This window comes from Nycticebus coucang, chromosome 6 (genome assembly GCF_027406575.1).
Source record: "Nycticebus coucang isolate mNycCou1 chromosome 6, mNycCou1.pri, whole genome shotgun sequence".
Lineage (NCBI taxonomy): Eukaryota > Metazoa > Chordata > Mammalia > Primates > Lorisidae > Nycticebus > Nycticebus coucang.
This window is the reverse complement of record NC_069785.1, coordinates 50,554,646-50,575,185: the sequence shown is the minus strand read 5'-3', so window position 1 is coordinate 50,575,185 and position 20,540 is coordinate 50,554,646. Positions and strand designations below refer to the sequence as shown.

The window sequence follows — 20,540 nt, the reverse complement described above, 5'->3', positions numbered from 1 at the left end:
AATTTGCATTTCTAACAGGCTCCCAGAGGTTGTGATACAGCTGGCCTTTGGACTGCACTTGGGTGTGAGAAGCACTATTCTAGATAATTGTATCAGCCATAAAACATAATGCTAACATGTGCATCCTTCCTCCAAACCAAAGGAGGTCCAGAAAGTTTCAGTTTTATAACATTGGCTGGAGAGTTCTTTTAAGATTAGAGTGATCAGTGAAGATCTGTGGCAATTTAAAGCCAATTTCTAGAATTTAGAAATAGCGAGGTTGGTTCAGTGATTCTCAAACTTTGCTGTACATAGGAATAATTGGAGGCTCTTTAAAAAATACTGTGGCCTGGCCCCTACCCTCAAAGTTTATGTATTTATTGGTATGGTGAGTGGCCTGGGCATTAGGATTTTTTTAAAGTTCCTCAGTTGATTCTAATGTGCAGCTAAGTTTGGGCCACTAAGTTGATTAATGCTGTCAAATACTCCTTGTCAAACTTCACATGAGAAGATGCACATTTTTGGTAATATTGGGCAAGTGATCCAGACTCCCTGGGATCCTCCACCTCCCTGCAAGTCAATTGGTAAAGATTTCCAGGCATCCATTGCAACATGACTTGTTTTCTTTAAAAATGCTATTTAAATATGTTTCAAATCACTATAGAATTATTCTGCTGGTAGCAAAAGAATTTTGCAATGAATTCCTTTGTGAAGTTTAGATGTTGGGTTCCTTTAGTAGAAAATTTAGTAAGTAGATACCCTATCTCATTATCCCAAACATTTGCTATAATATTAATAGCAAATGCCACTCTCTAGGCCAAGCCTTTGGAGTTGACCAATTCTGGTCCTTGTTTGTGTCTTCTTTGAATTCAGTCAGGGCATATTAGAAATAAAAGGGACCCAAAGTCATCAGCCAGTGTGCTCATAATATATGTGAAGATACTGAGTGCCAAAGAGATCAAGTGACTTTTCTAAGGCCATGCACCCAATGGTAATACTAACTACATAATTGTTACTGAGTCCTTATTGTCTGCCAGGCTCTGGGCTAAATATTTTAAATGGGTTGTTTTATGTTATTTAAACAACCTTATCAAATTGGCACTGTAATTATTCCCATTTTATAACTCAGGAAATTGAGGCTCAAGGAAGTTGAGGAATGAGCCTCCAGTTCCACAGCCAGTGAGTTAATCTCAGCAGTTTGTCTCCAGAGTTGGCTCTGTTAAGCACCTGTGCTGGCAGCTTTTGCAATCAATGGCGGAATTAGAGCCAAAGCCCAGGTTATGATATTCCTATTACTTTCTAGTTAGGTACTATCCCTGTGATCCACTAATCCTATTATTTTGTTATAGAAACAGATTAATGAAAAATGACTTTTTCTGCTTGGTATTGTCATTTAATGAACTAGTCTCTAAAATTGCATTAAAGCATAATTATGTTTATCAGAAAATAATTATGCAGGTGTATGTTATATGCCTAGGTAGTTTCCTTTATAAGACTGCTTTTGCTTTAGGTAAAAGGTACTTAGATTCCCTTATAGATTCTCTTATAAGACTGCTTTTGCTTTATGTAAAAGATACTTAATTTGGGGGGGCTTAGATAAAATTTGATGGTATATCTGTATTAAAAAAGCCTAATATGAAGTATTTTTCTAATACGGGTGTTTTTATAACTATATTTTATACACAAACACTTAAACACTTACATACACACATGCACTCTTCCCCCCCCCTTTTTTTTTTTTTTTCGCTAATTTCGACTTTTAGTTCCCCATCAAGAAACTAATGTTTTGTTTTTAAATAACATAAGATATAAACTATTAGATGATTTTAAATGAAGAAGAAGATCCTTAAGGATAGTGTAAGTATATTTTTTAGAATATCTTATCTACATTAAGTTCAGGGGTTAACCCAAACAGTTACTTTAATTTTTTTGTTAATGAGAAGAATCATAAAGATTCTTTAATCATATATTATGTTCTTTAGATATTGTTTGCTGTTTCTGAAGCTAAAGAGAAATGGAAAAGCGAGCTTGAAAATATGAAGAAAAATGTAATACCTGGAAAGGAATTGGAAGAGAAGATTCAGTCTCTTCAGAGGGAACTAGAGTTAAAGAATGAGGAGGTCCCTGTGATCATCAGGGCTGAGCTGGCTAAGGCTTGGAGTGAATGGAATAAAGAAAAGCAAGAAGAAATCCACAAAATTCAAGAACAAAATGAGCAAGATTACCGGCAATTTTTAGATGATCATCGAAACAAAATTAATGAGGTGCTTGCAATAGCTAAAGAAGACTTTATGAAACAAAAAACTGAACTGCTTCTCCAGAAGGAGACAGAATTACAGACATGTCTAGACCAGAATCGTAGAGAGTGGACTATGCAGGAAGCTAAGAGGATCCAACTGGAAATCTGTCAGTATGAGGAAGACATCCTAACAATACTTGGGTTTCTCTTATGGGATATCCCAAAGGAGCACATCACTGGTTTGGGGGACAAACAGCTTTTGGAAATGATGTCGATTTGTTCTTCAAAATGGGTGTCTGTCCAATATTTTGAAAAACTAAAGGCCTGCATTCAGAAGGCATTTCAAGATACACTTTATCTGCTTATAGAAAATGCTGACTCAGATAGGGAAAAGGTATGTTCCTGAGAGTAAAAAGAGCTATTGAACATCAAGGATGATTGTAGAAGTTGTATGTGGTATTTTTCCTTTCTTCGTTATAAGATGTAAGACTTGTTTTTGCCAGTGGTTTAAGAAACTTTTTGTAGCAAATCAAAAGGTTTGTATATTTTGTTGTAAAAATACTTTACTACCTCACAGTCACAGACATAAGCTTTTAGCTTCTAGACAATTTTTCCATAAAGAATATATGCTATTCTTTGTAAGGGCTTTGTAAGATTTTAGAAACTGGGTAACTCTCATTCCTATTTTTTGTTTTCTGGGCCTGACCACGTCAAGAAACATGTATTATATTAAATTAGAGTTTCGTAAAAATCCTCTGAAGAGTTTGGAAGACTGTTTCTCGCCTTTACCTATTTAGGTAAAAAATGCCAAATAAGTACAAAGAGTATTGATACAGAGACAAATGAATAGAGGTAGGACTTACTTACACAAAACTCTGATAATGGTCTCACTGGTGTGCTATGGATGTGTTATGTGCTTTGCACACACAAAAAGGATTACTTGGACTCTATTAGTCCTGTAAGCCCTCTGGGACCTGCTTTTAATTTGTGTGGAAGATCTGATAAAACTGAAGTCTTTCTACCTTATGGTTAAAGAAATGAAGTATGCTTGAAAGATTTCAACATTTGGAACTGGAGGTTAAAAAAAAAATTGCATTATAATTATTTGTCTGGTAGGAGAGTTGAGACATAAGAGTTAAGGTCCATCAAAAAGATAGCATGATTATAGGTTTTCAAGGCCAAGATTGAGCATTTGATATTATATTAATCCCTACTTGAAAGAGTTACAAACTAGAAAAAAAAAGTCTGCCTTCCAGTGTCATACTTGATGATAACTAGCTCATTACTTTCGGCAGTCATATACTATAGTTGCTCTCCTAAAAAAATACAAATCCTTGGCCTAATACTTTGGGTTTGGGTAGCATATTAATGACACAGCTTGGGCTTTCTGCTTCTCGTACTTGAAACAGTACAGAATTTTAAAGCCAGAGGGACCTGAAAAGTTAGTTCATTCTATCCCGGTTTACCCCAGTTGATATTTTTATCCTTGATTTCACAAAAATGTTACTACCGAGTAGTTGCCTTCACTGGAAAAATAACTGGGCAAGATCATTTCCCACGAGTACTACATACTATTTTATTAGGAATTTTTGGAGAAAATAGACAATTAAAATAAAAATTATCTATGGCAGGTTTTGAGACTGAGAAGCAATGGGAAAATCATGTTATATGCTTTCAAGTCTGCTTCCCTAAAAAGGCAATCTCTGCTATAAAAATTGAGAAGCTACAGCACTTTACTCCTACCATACATATACATAAATAAAATCAATCCTGGGATATTTTTACAGGGTTTATAATTGTGCAAGCAATGTAAGATCATGTGTGTGACTTAATGTGGCTTAGAAGCCTATGGAGACAGACGCATGTAATCTGGTTAAGAATTTAGTCATTTGCAGCATTTGTCGGGTGGGTCAGATTCCATTCCTGAGTGAAGGATGGCTTGGAAATGCTTAACCTGGGATTTGTCATAGACGTAATACTTGACCTTCTGCTGTTTCCAACTTAGATTAGGGCCTTGAGATAAACCAATGATTATGAAGTCATTATAAATTTGCAGTATATGTACCATAAATGTGAAAAACTATGTTCGGTCTAGTTTTAGAATTGTTCACAGAAATTAAAAGAAAAAATTATTTATCAGTATAGATAAACAAGTCCTTATTAAAATACATGAGATGATTGAACAGTTTTTTTAAATGGAGAGGATGCAATAGATTAAAAAAATACAATTTTCAAGAAAACGAATGCCTTATCAAAATGCGTTAATACGACAGTTCATAATAGATAAAAGAAAACAGAAATACCAACCAAATGGAACCAAATTTTCAAGCAAACTTAAGGATGTGTATTCTGTCTCTTCTTACTACCAAAGTCAAGGTAAAACAAAGACAAAAAGATTGCTGCTTTCCGACCTTTTTTGCCTTCTTGTCTTCTCCAGTTTTGAGTAGAAACTGGAAACTTGGATTGCATTGGGTTAAATTTTTCTTACTCCTTTTGGCTTCAACCCATAGCCTCTTGGTTGTGTAGAATTTACTTTTTCTCTGTAATGGCGGTTCTCTGCTTCTGTTGGACATTGTAAGTAAGTTTCCTGACATAAGTTAAATGGGTTTCTCATAAAAAAAAAAATCAAAATCAAAGCTTCTAGAATCAAGTATATAATGTTTTTTAAGTAATTAAATCAGATTGCTTTCTCAATATCATATATTCTGTTCTTTTTGGATTTAATAGATGTCCAGAATCTGAAAATATTGCTATAAAAGTCCATTAATGAATTTAGTAGCTGTATCGTCTATGAAGGGATTGAAGCACAAAAGCCTTCAATAAATGTTAGTGAGGAAATAGTCTTGTGCAAGATGTTTAATTTAAGCCAGAGTTTCTGTTTTTAACATTGGAAATCATCTGGCCATCCTTATAAAATCAGTGTATGTTAATTTAAAAGCATATAAATTACCATCTAAATATTAATAGTTTTTATTGTTATTTTCAATTTGTGGGCCTTAAAAGGTTGGTATTATAGTTGCTAATGAATTTGACCCCTGCTGCAGTGGAAATGTTCTGTATTTTCAAGAACAATTCTGATTTCATATTGTCTATCCTGTGGTTTGATCACAAAAACCATTAAAAATATCTCAAATTCCTGTATATAAGCATGCTCCCAATAGCTTCTGTCTGTCTCATAATAAATCCACCAGTCCTCTGTCAGACAATTTGGAAAATATAGGAGGCTAATATATAGCATAGTGACAAAATTCACGTAACATCTTAAAAATATTGTTGATAATTTAGGCAAGATATTTTTCAGGCAGTAGTTTTTGTTGTTTGGTTGTTTGATAATATTAGCATTTTAAATAGAATATTATATGAAGATTTTTATTAGGCATTAACTATGAAGATAATTTATTTCAGAGAAATATGACCAAGATCTCTAAGGATCCTGCCAGCCAGGCCACTGGCAGAGGAGACTCTGGAGTCCCGGCATCCCTTCCTGCAGCACCCACTTCTGGACACCATGCTCAGCCCTTGTTCTTGCAAGAAATAGAAGCCAAAGCTGGTAATTGCATTTCGCCCCCACCAATCCTTGTAGCTTCCATAATCACCCTTCCAGAGGGTTGCTTTGAAGATAAAAGGAGATGAAAGATGTGAACAGTTTTCTGAGTGAACTATTATGTAATACTGCTCTGACTTAACGTGTATCTTTTCCCTAGGTTTCAGCTTGTGTTTAGAGGACAGGTTTGATTGAGGTCCTCTTATGTCTGTCTTTTTATGGATTTCCCTCCATTTACAAATGATTCTTTTTACAAGAAGAATAATGAGAATTTTAATACAGCAGTCATGTTTTATTCCCAACCCCTGAGAGAGCAAGGGTTTCACATTGCCAAAGAGACTTTTTCTTTTTTTTTTTTTTTGTATTATTATTATTTTTTTATTGTTGGGGATTCATTGAGGGTACAATAAGCCAGGTTACACTGATTGCAATTGTTAGGTAAAGTCCCTCTTGCAATCATGTCTTGCCCCATAAAGTGTGACACACACCACGGCCCCACCCCCCTCCCTCCATCCCTCTTTCTGCTTCCCCCCCATAACCTTAATTGTCATTAATTGTCCTCATATCAAAATTGAGTACATAGGATTCATGCTTCTCCATTCTTGTGATGCTTTACTAAGAATAGTGTCTTCCACAAAGAGACTTTTTCATTCAAAGTACTGAAGCTTATTTCAATCATTTTTAGTGGAAATCTCTCTGAAGCATATTAGATGTTTTCTAATTTATTTGTGAGTTTTTTGGGGGCAGAGTGGTATTTTTAATCTCTTCTCTAACATGTGGCAGAGTGAACTATATGTGGTTTGTGCTCTTTGGTCATTTGTTGAATTAATAATGTCACTTTTCCTTTCTTAGAGCTGTCAACATGACAAAGAATTATTGTGCCATAGGCCCATGTACTCAGAGCTCACTGAGGAATATAGTGCTGTCATTGCCCGAATCCATTGAGATTCTGAGCTCAGAATTGGCATATCCTTTATTTGCTCCCATCCTTCATAGGATATTGATTTTTTTCTTTAGTTTTTTTCCCTTAAAAACCAACACACTAATAAATTCATTAGACAGGATTAGATAATCTAAATTCTGAAACATGGTATTAAGTGAAAAAGTGTTTTATAATTCTAAATTATAGAGTACCACTGTTGACTGTTATATTCTCCTAAAATCTTAGTATCTTTTAAAGTGATTTAAACATTAATTATGAAATACTTGTTTCATGCAAAAAATATATGTAATGCATATGTAGGTGATGAAACCTAATGATCAGGAACCTACTGTTCAGCTTAAGGCATAGAATGTCACCGGTACTGTTGATCACAATTCTGTCCCTGCAATTTCTCCCAAACCGAGGTAATAGACATTCTAATTTTTTTTAAAAAAGCAAATTTCTCTTGCTTTTATTTTTGACTATATATATCTTTAATTCTTGATTTTTCTCTTTTAACATTATAAATCCAGTTTAATACTTGTTATATTCTTTGTAACTTGTTCTTTTCCCTTTTAGCATCATGGTACGGAGATTTGTCTGTGTTGACGCATTTAGCGCTATTCATTCATTTTCCATTGCTATGTAATATTTCATTGTATGGATATGTTACTATATAATTGATTTATCTGTTCTCTTGTCAATGGGCATTTGCAAGGTTTCCAACTTTACAACAGTATCTTTTTTTTATTATTAAATCATAGCTGTGTACATTAGTGCGATCATGGGCCACCATACACTGGTTTTATAAGTGAAAAATAGACTTGTAGCGTGTGGTACAAATGTGATGCTTCATCGATGCTGTGATGCTCATGAACACAGACAGCTCCATGGAACTAAAATGTCCGGAAAATAATTTTATTGGACCGATGGCTTCACGTTGTCATTCTGGATATTGGCCTCTGAGTCTATGCTAATTTGTATTTCTACTTTATTATGGCACTTATGTTGATACTAATAGTCTAGGCTTTTCATCATTTTTGTATATTTTTATTTTATAAATTCCATATTGCCAGTGACAGCTATTTTTATCGTGTACATGCTCTAGGCCAGGTACTGTGCCAAACAGCTGTTAATGCACATACATCTCCCAATAGTTTAAGATCATTTTTTAAATTGGAGATAATTTCAAACTTACAAAGAAGTAGCAAAAATAAAAAGTTACGAAAAACACCTATCTTTTAACTAGATATACCTATTGATAACATTGGATTCCATTTTGTGTTCCGTGTGTGTATGTGAATATTTCCTTTTTTAAAAATGAGCCATTTGAGGGTAAGTTATATATATTTTGGGACCTTTTGTACTTAAGTGCTCCCGACTATTTTCCAAGAATAGAAATATTTTCTTATATAACCTTAGTACAGTAAACTTAACATTAGGTGAAAGTATTTCATCAATCTACTGTTTGTGTTCTAATTTTGTCAGTTGACCCAGTAATGTCTTGTATAACAGTTTTTTCTGTAAAGTACTAGTCTGTCTGGAGTCAAGTGTTATCAATACATTTGCTTGTTGGTTGTCTTCAGCTTCCTTTAATCTAGAACATTACCATAGCTTCTCTTCAACTTTTATAACATTGATTATTTCACAGAAATATTCTCTTCTCCTCCCTGGATCCTTTTTAACAGAACTTGTCTCATTTTGGGTTTGTCTGGTGTTTCTTCGTGATTACATTAAGGCTTTCTTGTCTGGAACACTGCACAGTCGGGAGTACGTGGTGTCCATTTGTCTTTTATTGGTGTGTTTAATTTTGATCACTGGGTCAAAATGTAGTCCAGTTTCTTCACCATGTAATTATTGGGGATTTTTACACTTGGAACTAAAAGCAGTCTGTGCAAAGACACTTTTAAGACCATGCAAATATTCTTCTCCTTAAAACCTTCTCTCAGATTTGCTGAGAAAGTCAACAAATTCAACAGACTTGGCTGATTCAGTCTTCACTGTGATGATTGCGAAACTGTAATTTTTCTAATTCTAGACTTCCCTCCACTTATCCCCGTTGGCACTCAGCATGTCATTATAATCAAGAATCCTCCCTTCTCGTTTACCTCCTTGTCTATCTGTGCTGCTGTCCAGCCATCCATCTATCCATTTACCTACCCACCAACCTAACTATCCATCTGTTCATCCACTTGTAGAATTATTGGTATGACTCATATGTTTCTATATTTCAATACTTTATAATTTATTATATTTAATTAGTGCTCACATTATCCCAGATTCAGCTAGTGGAGCTCCTTCAAACTTTTTTCTGACATGCCTATATTTTTGACTATTTTCTTACTTTCTGACATAGCAAGATATCTTAGTCTCATTTTATATATTCCCTCTCCCAATACTAAAGCCAGCCATTTCCTGATGACCCCTAGTTTCTTTCAGGAGGGAATGGTATCCACTACTAAGATGCCAAGCATTAGGTTTCATAAAAAAATTTTGAAGTAAATAGTATTATCCAGTGTTACATATTTTAAAACTAAGCCTCAGGAGAGGTGAAATAATATGCTCCAAGTCACACAGCCAGTGAAGGGAAGAAACAAGGCTCACGCCCTGGTCTCTCTGTCACACATATCCTGTAGCCTTTAGTCACGAGTCTTGTCATCTGATTTTCTTTCATTTTTTTAAATGGCAGCGCGTAGTCTAAACTGATGTAAAAGTTGTTTGTCATTTAATTTTTACAGATAAAAAGATCCTTGAAATTAAAGATTTATGCTGTAGACACTGCTTCCAAGAACTTGAAATGGCAAAGCAGGAATGTCAAGATCTGAAAAGAAAACTGGAGAAATGCTGTAGGCATCTTCAGCACTTAGAAAGGAAGCACAAGGCTGTAGTGGAAAAGATTGGAGGTTGGCATCTACAGTAGCGCTGCTACCAGCAGCAGTTTCGGGTCCTTGTCGGAATGTGCAAATGTGACGTTTTAGTTAATGTGTCCTCTGACTCTCTTTTGGGATTGATGTGAACTAATTTGGATCTTATTTTAACTAACCAAATTGTTACCATTGTACTCAAAGGAGGAAGATGTCAGCTCTGATTAAAAGGTCACATTTCTTTCTTCCTTTCTTGACTGAACAGATATTGAGGGCACAGTGTGTGTCAAGCACTGGATATGTAGCAGTGAATAGGTCAGACAAGGTTTCAGTTCTGGTAGAGATGAGGAAGACTGTATTCCCTTCTTCGGGAAGCTGATGGTTAGGTGAGGGGAACTAGAAGCAGACTAATAAATAATGTAGCATTGAGCGCTATTGGCAGTGCATTATGTATAATTTTTGCAAGAAAAATGTTAACTCAGCCTCTTGCTAGAGCTAAGGAGGGTTTGACTAAAAAAACGCAGGAGTTTGTCAGGGAGAAAAACAGCATTCTAGGTGGAGGAAGAGGCATAAACAAGGGCATATGGGACCAATCTGGCCTCTGTCCAGTCCATTCATCACAATGCTGTCAGGGTGATATTTCAAGAAGGGATGAATCTTCTGCCATTTCCCATTTCTCTTCTGAGAAAGGGAAAGAGCCACTTACTTACGCTTAAGTGGCTCTTCCCTCTAACTTTTGCTTTCACTCATCCTGTTCCTTATACTGTCCATTTGAATTGTTTCCGATTCCTGAGCTGGTCATATTTTCTTTTACTTCTGGACCTTGCATGTGATGTTGTCACTCTGTCCTGCATTTTGTCCTGCTATTTTTACTTTTTGGTCTCACATTCGAGGATTTAGTTTAGAAGATGCTTCATCTGCAAAGCTCTCCTAGGTGAAGTGAGCTGCTGTGTGGCCCGTTATAGCCCCTGGCTCTTCCTCTGTTACCTCTGTGACCACTATATATTTTAATTGTTTGATTACTCCAAACTGTAAGTTCCCTGAGGATAAGGAATATGGCTTATCCTGTTCATCCTTGTGGTCATGTTGCCTACTACATACCAAAGAATAAATGTTCAAATGATTAAAAAACTGAATGTTGGGGTTCCAAGTAATGGAGTCATCCAGAAAAGACAGGGACAATAGATTGATTTACTTTCTACAGTCACCTCTAACCCTTCCTTACCTAGACAAAGGCAATCACTGCCTGAGTCTTCCTGCTTCCAGGCTTGCCTTTCCCTATTCATTCTCCATTGGGCAGTTGAAGCAATCTTTTTTAAATAGTGAATTGGATCATGACACTCTCTTGTTTAAAGCTCTTCAGTGCTTGCCATGGCCCTCAGTCTGAAGTAGAAACACTTAATTTAACATTGCTTAAAGAAGCTCTTGATGACCCTGCCAGGCCCTCCAGCCTGGTCTTCCCCCACCCCTGTTCTCTCAGCAGAGACATAGCATGGATTTTATTGTCTGTTTTCTGCCTTTACCAAACATCCTGATCTCACTACCTGGCTAACTCCTGCTTATCCTTCCCTCAAGACATTACTTCCTCAGAGATGTTTTCCTGACTTCTGCAGACTTGGATAGGTCTTCCTGTTACACACTCCCCATACTCTTATGCTTTTCATAGCGTTTATCATCCTGGTAATTACATATGATCTGTACTCCCCTTTGGATTCTTTAAAGCAACAGAGATTAAGTCCTGTGTCAGCACTTAGCACAGTACCCGGCATCATAGCACACACTCAGTAGACATGGGTGACTAAGAGAAGCCACCTACTACCACTTGCTGCTCATTAAGTCTGTTAGATGTAGCTAATAATTACTTTAAGGCCAGAAAGGGTTTTAAGAATTTTTAGGTGAAAAGTTCAATAAGTGCAATTCCTTTGTGATTACTTAGCGTTTGGCTGGGGGAATAGACGAGATAATCTGTCTTCTACAGATACAGATACAATCCTAGATGCAAGATAGCTATAATAAAATTTGTTGAAAACCAAGAAAATTTGTTTTACTTTATAAAATGAGAAGTTGGTCGTAATTATCATTTACAAATAATCATAACCATGATCGTAAAGCTGATATCTTCTATAATTCATAGACTAACAAATAGTCCAAGAAAGTTGATACTTTCCTCAACATAGTAGGTTGATGAAAGGGATCAGGGTCAGAATTTAAGTCATTTGGTAGTTAAGTCACTTAGTCACTTATTTGGATTTTTTTTCCTATAAATCTATTAGGTAATACTATCTTTACTATTGTTGCTTTTGTTTTGTTTCTTAAATTCTGTTTTCTACTTCCTCAGTAATGTTTATTGAAAAGTGATGGAGTACAAGTGAATGGTTTAAAATATGTCTGTCACCCTGGGGACTCGAGTGATTTTGTTCCCTGACTCATAGGGTGTGGTGAGAGGGTGGCACAGTAGGAAACATGAGGGGCAAGGTTCACATTATCGAACATTGGTATTACCAGGCTTTGTATAAGATGTTGTATGTCTGCTATTGTATTATATTCCCCATGTGAAAAAACTCAGTATCAGAAAAGTAATTTGCCCAGTCATCTAACTGGTAAGAAGCAGTTAGGTTTTAAACCTGTATTTCCCTGACTCAGAAATTCATACTTTTTCTTTCAGCCCCCATAGATTCTGTACACTTCTTAAAAGTTCTAAAAATGGAAAATCTTATATTATTTCTGAAAGCGTAGCACCTACTTAAAGTTAATTTTCTTTTCATTTTATATTGAGGTGCTTGTCCAGTGATCATTTATTATGAGCACAGACTGTCTGCCAGGAATCATGGGGAATATGGGATTAGAAGGTTTCTATGGATCTTAACTCTAGCTGGAAAACAAAATACGCACATGCATATGAAACCTTTTGAATCCAATTCCAGTACAGTGTGTGACCCAAAGCAAGAAAAAGATAGGACGCAGATTTTAAGTGCTGAGGAAACAGAGCAAGGGAATGAGGAGGCTAGTTAGCGTTTAGCAGGGAGTGGATGACGTGGGACAGCAACACAAATTCACACAATCTCTGTAAACATCTCTGTTGGAGACTTAAGGGAAGAGAAAGCTTGAGAACAATCAGCTGACCAATATACTATAAACTTTCTTCTATAGAAGAGAATAGTAAAGTGGTTGAAGAATTAATAGAAGAAAACAATGACATGAAGAATAAATTGGAAGAACTGCGAACACTTTGTAAAACACCACCCAGGTAGACTTTTCCTATTTTAAAGAAACCATTTATTTCTAAGTATAATTATCTTTAATTGTTTTAAAATATTATTTATCATTTTGTTACACAGCAAAAAGTTTAAAAAGAAGAAAATCTTCCAAAACCCTATCCTGTGAAGATACCTTCTGTTAACTCGTGCTTTGTATCTGTTAAGCCTTTTATACACACACACCATGTGCACGATGTATTTTAGAAGTTGACATTAGGGCGGCACCTGTGGCTCAAAGGAGTAGGGTGCCGGCCCCATATTCCGGAGGTGGTAGGTTCAAGCCCAGCCCCGGCCAAAAACTGCAAAAAAAAAAAACAAAAGTTGAGATTATTGTATAAGGTATTTTTAACCTTTTATTAACTTAATATTATTGGATGAGCAGTTCCTCATATTATTAGGTACTGAATCTATGGTATGCTTTTCAATAGCTGCATAAATTTTTACCATGTTGATGATTTACTATTATTTAAGCAACTATAAAATTTGTTTCTGTTTTTTTCTTATTTTAAATGTATAGTGGAAATCCTTATATATGAAATTTTTAGCATGGCTCAGTTTATTTTATTAGAATATATGGATACGTATATATATTTCGAAGGGAGTTTTCACTTATCGTCTCTGATTTTGCCATCTTTGGTTTGTTTTTAGGTCGTTGTCAGAAGGAGCCATTGAAAATGCTTGCATGCCATGCAGTGGGGAGGCCTTGGAAGAACTTCGTGGGCAGTATATTAAAGCTGTAAAAAGAATTAAACGTAAGTCTCTAAAGGGATTCCCAAGATTTTAGGGGTGGATTGGGCCTTGTTTATTGTTGGTATTAAGTTAAACTCAGAGTTTACAAGCATTAGTATTTTTAGGGCATTTTCCAAACTAATTTATTCCTTACTCTGAGAGGAGATTATTGATATCTTTTCAAAATTATGTAGTAATGGATCACTTTGCTACAATGATCCAAGGGATGTGAGAGTAATGTTATTTTTGTTAATTATCCTGTTTGCTTTTTAGACACTGGTATTGAACTAAAAATTTGATAATCTTACAATTTGTGGCATAGAAAATGTCACAAGTTTTAAATTAGAAATTATTACTTCCTACCATAAACTTTTAAGGACTGTGGATCTAATTAGCAGTTGTTTCTCATTATTTCTGATAGCTGTAGATTTATTGAGTCCTCGTGAAGATCAGGTGGTGCCAGCATATCCTGCAAATCACTCCCTGGTGTGATAGAATACTTCCTGGGTTTTAATTACACAACTGCACAGAGTGGTTGTATGTCCTGATACTATAACCTATGTTTAAATAGGAAAAATAGATTTACCTCCCCCATTCATTTTTAACAAAAAGAGCAGAGGAAAGGTTTCAAGTTTCAGATATAATTGGTAGATGTCAGAATCATGTGTAGCTCACTTATAATCCTAAGGGGCTTTACTTCTCAGCTGCTGCTAACAAAGGGCATATTACTATGGACAACTTTTTGTCAATAATCTATCATTTGGGAAGTGAAATTTTGAAGCATTTTAAAAATCCTCATTTCATAATTTTGTATGTATGTGTACACATAGTGATTTAGTTATATTGCAGACACTTGGTTGTAGGTTTTGTGTTGACATATACTTCATTTTATTTTTTCCCATTTCAAATAATGAAAAATGGTCTCCCAGTTAGTATTTTTGCATAGAACACCAAATTTTCAGATGCTTACTCTCATTAAGAGGGACATTCTTATATGAATTGATACCCTTGATATAATAAAGATGGTAAAGTTCTAGATGTAGGATGAAGTCTTGATTTAGTAAAAAAAAAAAAAGTTAATCTTAACTAATAGTAGTCCCAGTCAAAGCTCTGTTGAGTTAAAGATAAAAAAAGAACTTGAAAGCTGTGAGCTATGTTCATAAGTAGATTTCAGAAGGTAGCTGCAGTCTGTGCCCTACCACTCCGAACATGCCTGTTCCCTCTGATCTGGGAAGCTAAGGAAGGCCAGCATGGTTAGTACTCGGAAAGGAGAAGACCACATAAATCTTACCATCCTCACATTTTTATATGTAACTCATAGATTATAATATTATATTTAGTTAGACCCGCCATGTGTGCCACTGAAATAATTGAATCAGTAATGGCATGTGGATTTTCAGAGTGTAAGAGAATAATGAGTCTCTCCAGCTCATATTGTTCCTTTTCTACTTCTGTCTTTCAGTGTCTGCTTTTCTCTTCCTTTCTGCTTCCCTTTTCAATAGGTTTCTTTTTTCTCTTCTCTTAACTGGACATAATGTACAATTGAAATTATGTAAGTTTCCATGCCTCATCTTTGTGGTATTTTCTTGTGTAAGTATTTTAGAGTATGACAGAATTTCTCTGGGGAAATTTTCCCATGTTTCCTCACCAGGTGTAGCTATCATCGTTACTTATAGATTATTTCTCACCGGAGTCTACCAAAATGGTGATCTAAAATATTCCATTTCAATGACCATGGAAAGTAGAATGTTTAAACTATCCCTCCAATCGCTTCATCTCCCAGAAAATTGGTCTGACTTCTGCCCCTCCTGTTTCTGAAAAAGTGCCAATAAACATGCGTTTGGGGGGATTTCCTCACTCCCTATAGGTGATATGCTTCATTACATTCAAGAGAGTAAGGAAAGGGCTGCAGAAATGGTAAAAGCAGAGGTATTGCGAGAACGTGAAGAAACTGCCCGAAAGATGCGCAAATATTATTTGATCTGCCTCCAACAGATTTTGCAAGATAATGGAAAAGGAGAAGGGTAAGTCCAGTCCAAACAAATAACGTGTCAGCAGCATGTTGTCATTTTATAAGCATTTTCTTTAACCACAAAATTAACTATTTCTACATGATCAGCCATTGGGGATTAAGAGAGGTTTATGACTGTGTTTCCCTAAATGTTGGCAGACCTAATAGGAAAACAGAAATCCTGGGGCTAAGAAAACTCATTTTTTCCTTTAAACTGTATTAATTTAATATCGTGGAATTCCCCACAGGGCCGAGAAAAAGATTATAAATGCTGCTAGCAAACTCGCTACAATGGCAAAATTGCTGGAGACACCTATTTCTAATAGATCCCAGAGTAAAACTGCACAATCAGGTATGTCAAAGTGAGTCGCTTGAATGGTTTTTCTCTTCTCATTTGGCTATTTAATATTTTCAGTATGAAGAAGAGCAAGAATGTAAAGAGTGAGAGTTAATTTATAAAGTTGTGTATGTTTTACTTAAACTGGACATGTGTAGAAAAGGTAAGCAGGGGTCCTCAAACTTTTTTAACAGTTCACTGTCCCTCAGACCGGTGGAGGGCTGGACTGTAGTTTAAAACAAAACAAAACTATGAACAAATTCCTATGCACATTGCACATATCTTATTTTGAAGTAAAAAAACAAAACGGGAACAAATACAATCACACCACTGCATGCGGCCCGCGGTCCGTAGCTTAAGGACCCCTGGATAGAGTTTGCAGTTCAGGTAGGCAGAATGGGCACGTGCATCAGCTTCCCATCGGTGGATCCATCCCTAGAAGTGGTAGAAAAAATTTGAAACAACAAAAAGTGAGAAGAAGAAGACATAACTGGGTTTATATTTTGTTTTTTGTTGTTGAGACAGAGTCTCACTATGTCACCTTTGGTAGAGTGCTGTGGCATCACAGCTCACAGCAACCTCAAACTCTTGGACTTAAATGATTCTCTTGCCTCAGTCTCCCAAGTAGCTGGGACTACAGGCACCCACCACAATGCCCACCTATTTTTTGTTGCAGTTGTCATTCTTGTTTTTAGCTGGCCTGGGCCAGGTTCAAACCTGCCACCCTCAGTGTATGTGGCTAGCACTGTAACCCCTGTGTTACGGGTGCCAAGCTAATAACTGGGTTTTGAAAGGTTGCAAGGAATATACCAGTTAACTATAAGAAATACTGGAAAGAAAGAAGACAGTCTAGGATTAAAGATGGAAACTTCAGTTCAAAACCACCAGAAAATGACAGGTATAGAAAGAAGAATATTAAAACTACTTCATATATGAAGGTGTGGGGGTCTCAGGAGAAGTCGTAGGCCTATGAGATAACAGTGGGATGATTAGTTCATGTTCTAAGCGAGGTCATCCTCTTTATATTTCTTTCTGTCCACTCCTCCCTAACCCCAACACTGGGCTGGGCAATAGCAGCAGGAACAAGGAGTCTGGGGGCAGAGCGGGGATATGCTCATGGTGGTTCGCCTAGTCAAGTAGGAGCTGGGAGCCCATGTGCTCAGAGTGTCAGCCATGAGGGCTTTCCATTCTGTAATTTGTTCTACTTCCTTTAATTCCCCTCCCAAACCATAGGGTATTCAGTACATAGGTAAGTATTTAACCAGGAATCATTATATATTTACGGAAAGCTATCACATTGCAACAAAAGACATCAAACTATTGATAAAACAAATAAACAAAAAATGAACTTATATATAAGGAAATAGAATTATTAATAATAGAACAAACAATAGGACCTGAGAATGTTAAAAAGTATTCTTAGATGTAAGAGGATATGATAGAAGAAATGAAAAAGAAAACGCTACGATTTTTACTGCTTTCAAGAAGAGAATATAAATACTGATAACACTAGCCATTGCTACAAAGGTACAGGTTGAAGTATGTTAAAATTTAAGAGTTTAACTACAAAAAAATAAAAATAGAACATACAGCCTTAAAATTGGTAAGGGAAATACTTGGAATAAAATATTTTCAATCTAACAAAATCAGCAAAGAAGAAATAACTAGATAGCATGGGTAAACAGAACATAATAGTAGGTTGAAACATCAGTCATACTAAATATGTAAATATCCACATTCACATATATAGGTTAAACTCATTTGAAGACCTCAACATCAAAATAGGATTTTCAAAATTATGGATATTGTACAAGAAGTAAAATATTTTTACAAAATTTTTTTCCAAAATATTGCTATTTTTACAAGAAGAACATTTAATGTTCAAAATGTATGGGTGGAAAGGGATATATCAAGGAAATGCGATGTTGATATTAGATGAATTATAGAGATAAATACAATATTAGGTAAATTAGAATTAGCATTCAAAGGAACAAAGATGATCATTCACAATGATAATGAAATATTCTCCCAAGAAATTATGAATGGGTTCTGTTTATAACAACATAGATTTAGAGTATGTAAAGTACGAGCTGAAAGAAATACATGAAAAAAAATGGTAAATACCCAGTCACACTGAAGATTTTTAACATAGCTATAGGGAAAGGGAGTCGTTGAATCTCTGGAAAACTTGAAGCAGAGATTGTTAAGGAATCCATAAGTCTGATGTTGGTAAATTCCTCAGGTAGAAACACAAATGTTATTTGCATAAATTTTGCAGTGGTGATATGAATCTTAAGTATATAAGGGCGATGTGACATAACAAGAAAATTTTCTAGACCTGCATCAACAGAATGCAGATAATGACCCCAGTAGAACTAAACCCTTTCCATAGACTCTGAGGAACCAAAGTATACTATAAAATAGGAGCTTCTAATTCTCTGCTGTGTGGTTGCTTTGCTGTTGATCAGACATAGTGTTCTAGCTAATTAAATCAGAAACTCTATTTAGCTTTTACAGAAGTGTGTGGGGGTGTTGGGTTGGTAGAGTTTTTTCAGTAAACTCTCTTTATCAGAAACTCCATACTTAACACTGAAATCAGAGCAGGTTTGAAAACATAGTTGGCTCTTAAGATGCTGTAACATCTATTGAAGAAAATGTAATAGATCAGATGCATAGCAATAAAATACCAGATTTCAGTAACTAAATTACCAAGCTTTATCTAGTGGATCTGTGTGAAAGAATATTTTTAAATGCTCAGCATCGATGTATTTTCTTTAAGAACAATTACTATGTATGCATTCTTTGAAAATACATGAAAACAATTTTTTTTCTTCTCTTTAAAGGTTAATTTTCTCTTAATGTTGTGTTCCCCTAATTTTGTGTTCCCTTGTACATAGTAGCACTGCCCCTGACTTCAGAGATGCTGGCTGGAGTTGAAAAATCAAAAAGAAATAATACGAATCAGAATATATCACGTTACAATGAAGGCAAATCAAGTGGTGCAAAAACTGTCCCCGGAAGCGCGTGCGAACAAGTTCCTAAGCGGAAGTCTGCTCGTAACTTACGAAGGCTGTTAGAGAATGCAGAGTATGGGGATGTAAAGCATGTGGGTTCCAAAAAGTCCCAGTCTGACTTTCAGTTTGGGGATAGTAGTTGTAAGCACCTAAACATTTTGCCAAGGAATGTTTCTTCTGAGTTTTTTCCTTGCCAAGGTGAAGGAAGCTTTGGTTTACACAAGAAGAAAGACCTAGTGAGTGATCCTGGTTCTGAGTCACCTCTGCATTCAGCCGCATACCCCTTTCTTGGGACCGTTGGAAAAAAAACCTCACCTGGATGTACCCTGGGTCTTTCTAAGTCAGGATCCACACATATAACCTCTCGAGATCTTAATGAGAGACCTGGTCTAAAAGTATATCCATGTGATCCACAAGTGGAAAAAGAAAATGCAACATCTGAGAAAAGTCAAGGTTTGGGTGTTCAGGAAACTCCAGTAAAGGATGGAGGGGACCTTAGTGACTCCCCGGACTGGCCTTCCAGCAATGCAACTCTACTCTGTGACAGTCATGAAGCGTCATTTGTGCATGGTAGGCCACAAGGACCTCTGGACATACTAGGTGACTCTGTTGATTTCAAACAGTTTGCAGTAACCAATTGTGTTTCAGATACAGAGAAAAATAATATGAATTGTCAAACGATGAAATGTCAGCGTGATCAAACTCCAAACCTATCAGGAGGAACCACTAATTCCCAGCCAGGGAAGATCAGTGCGACTCTTGGACACTCATCTCATCATAGGACAAATACGTTAAAGTCAGATTTCAAAAAACTGAACAGTGCGGTGCCATCTTTAGTGTGTCGGCAGTCTTCAAGAAAGTTGATTGCTCCCCTACCCAGTCAACAAGATAGTGGCTTTGATAGCCCATTTGTCAATCTGGGTTAATTGTTGTACAGTATTTATGAAGAATCATTAATATATAGACATGAAAACTGGAAGGGAGGACTTCATACTGAAAATATGGGTTCTGCCTATTTCGAGATGTTTTAATAACATCTATCCTATGAGTAAAGTATTCTCATGAAATTACTTGAGGTATTTATGTTGCCTTAATCTTCTAAAGGCCTATGGTGTATGTGTAATATGCTTCCGTGTGGTGCTTGTATTTGTTGCTAAACCATCTATTTTTATACTTATAAATTGGTTCTCTTTTCAGTGTTAAATTATTTAAATAAACTTGGCATATGGTCTGTAGAATTGTTATGAATTATTTTATAGTTCATAATATGGAAATGTATTGACATCATGTTTGAATTCACCGAGAAACCCCGATTATCTGTATGTATGAGCAGCCAAATTTAAATTTTGAAATGAGCCATGTTTAAGGAGGCTACAGACTTAACACCACATACCAAAGGGTGGGATCAGCAAGGGACCCCATGGAAGTGGTTTTCACACATCTGGTTAATGTGGACAACTCAAAGTGTGAAAATAAAACATCGGTGCACTCAGCCCCTTCCATCCCCAATTGGTATTCCACTATTAATCTTGACATACTTTTCCTGGAAGTATCTACCCAAAATTTTGATTCTTGTTCTCTCTCTCTTTCTTTGTTTTTTTAATTCCTATTTTCAGTAAGAGAAAAGAGGTTTTCCACAAAATA

General features: G+C 35.9%; 1 protein-coding gene across 8 annotated transcripts in view; it reads left to right on the top strand.

The window, feature by feature from the left end:
* The window catches only part of CEP152 (centrosomal protein 152), an 82,629-nt gene extending 62,507 nt beyond the window's left edge, over positions 1–20,122 (top strand). For 4 of the 8 annotated variants that reach the window (XM_053595493.1, XM_053595488.1, XM_053595492.1 and 1 more), the window contains 8 exons: positions 1,962–2,612; positions 5,624–5,768; positions 9,423–9,587; positions 12,699–12,795; positions 13,454–13,557; positions 15,402–15,558; positions 15,794–15,897; positions 18,780–20,122. In XM_053595493.1, the coding sequence (XP_053451468.1) occupies positions 1,962–2,612; positions 5,624–5,768; positions 9,423–9,587; positions 12,699–12,795; positions 13,454–13,557; positions 15,402–15,558; positions 15,794–15,897; positions 18,780–19,822 (2,466 nt within the window). In that variant the 3' untranslated portion in view covers positions 19,823–20,122. The remainder of the gene's footprint in view (positions 1–1,961; positions 2,613–5,623; positions 5,769–9,422; positions 9,588–12,698; positions 12,796–13,453; positions 13,558–15,401; positions 15,559–15,793; positions 15,898–18,779) is intronic. The other 4 variants (XM_053595494.1, XM_053595490.1, XM_053595495.1 and 1 more) reach the window with 3 other exon arrangements.
* The last annotated feature ends 418 nt before the right edge of the window (positions 20,123–20,540 follow it).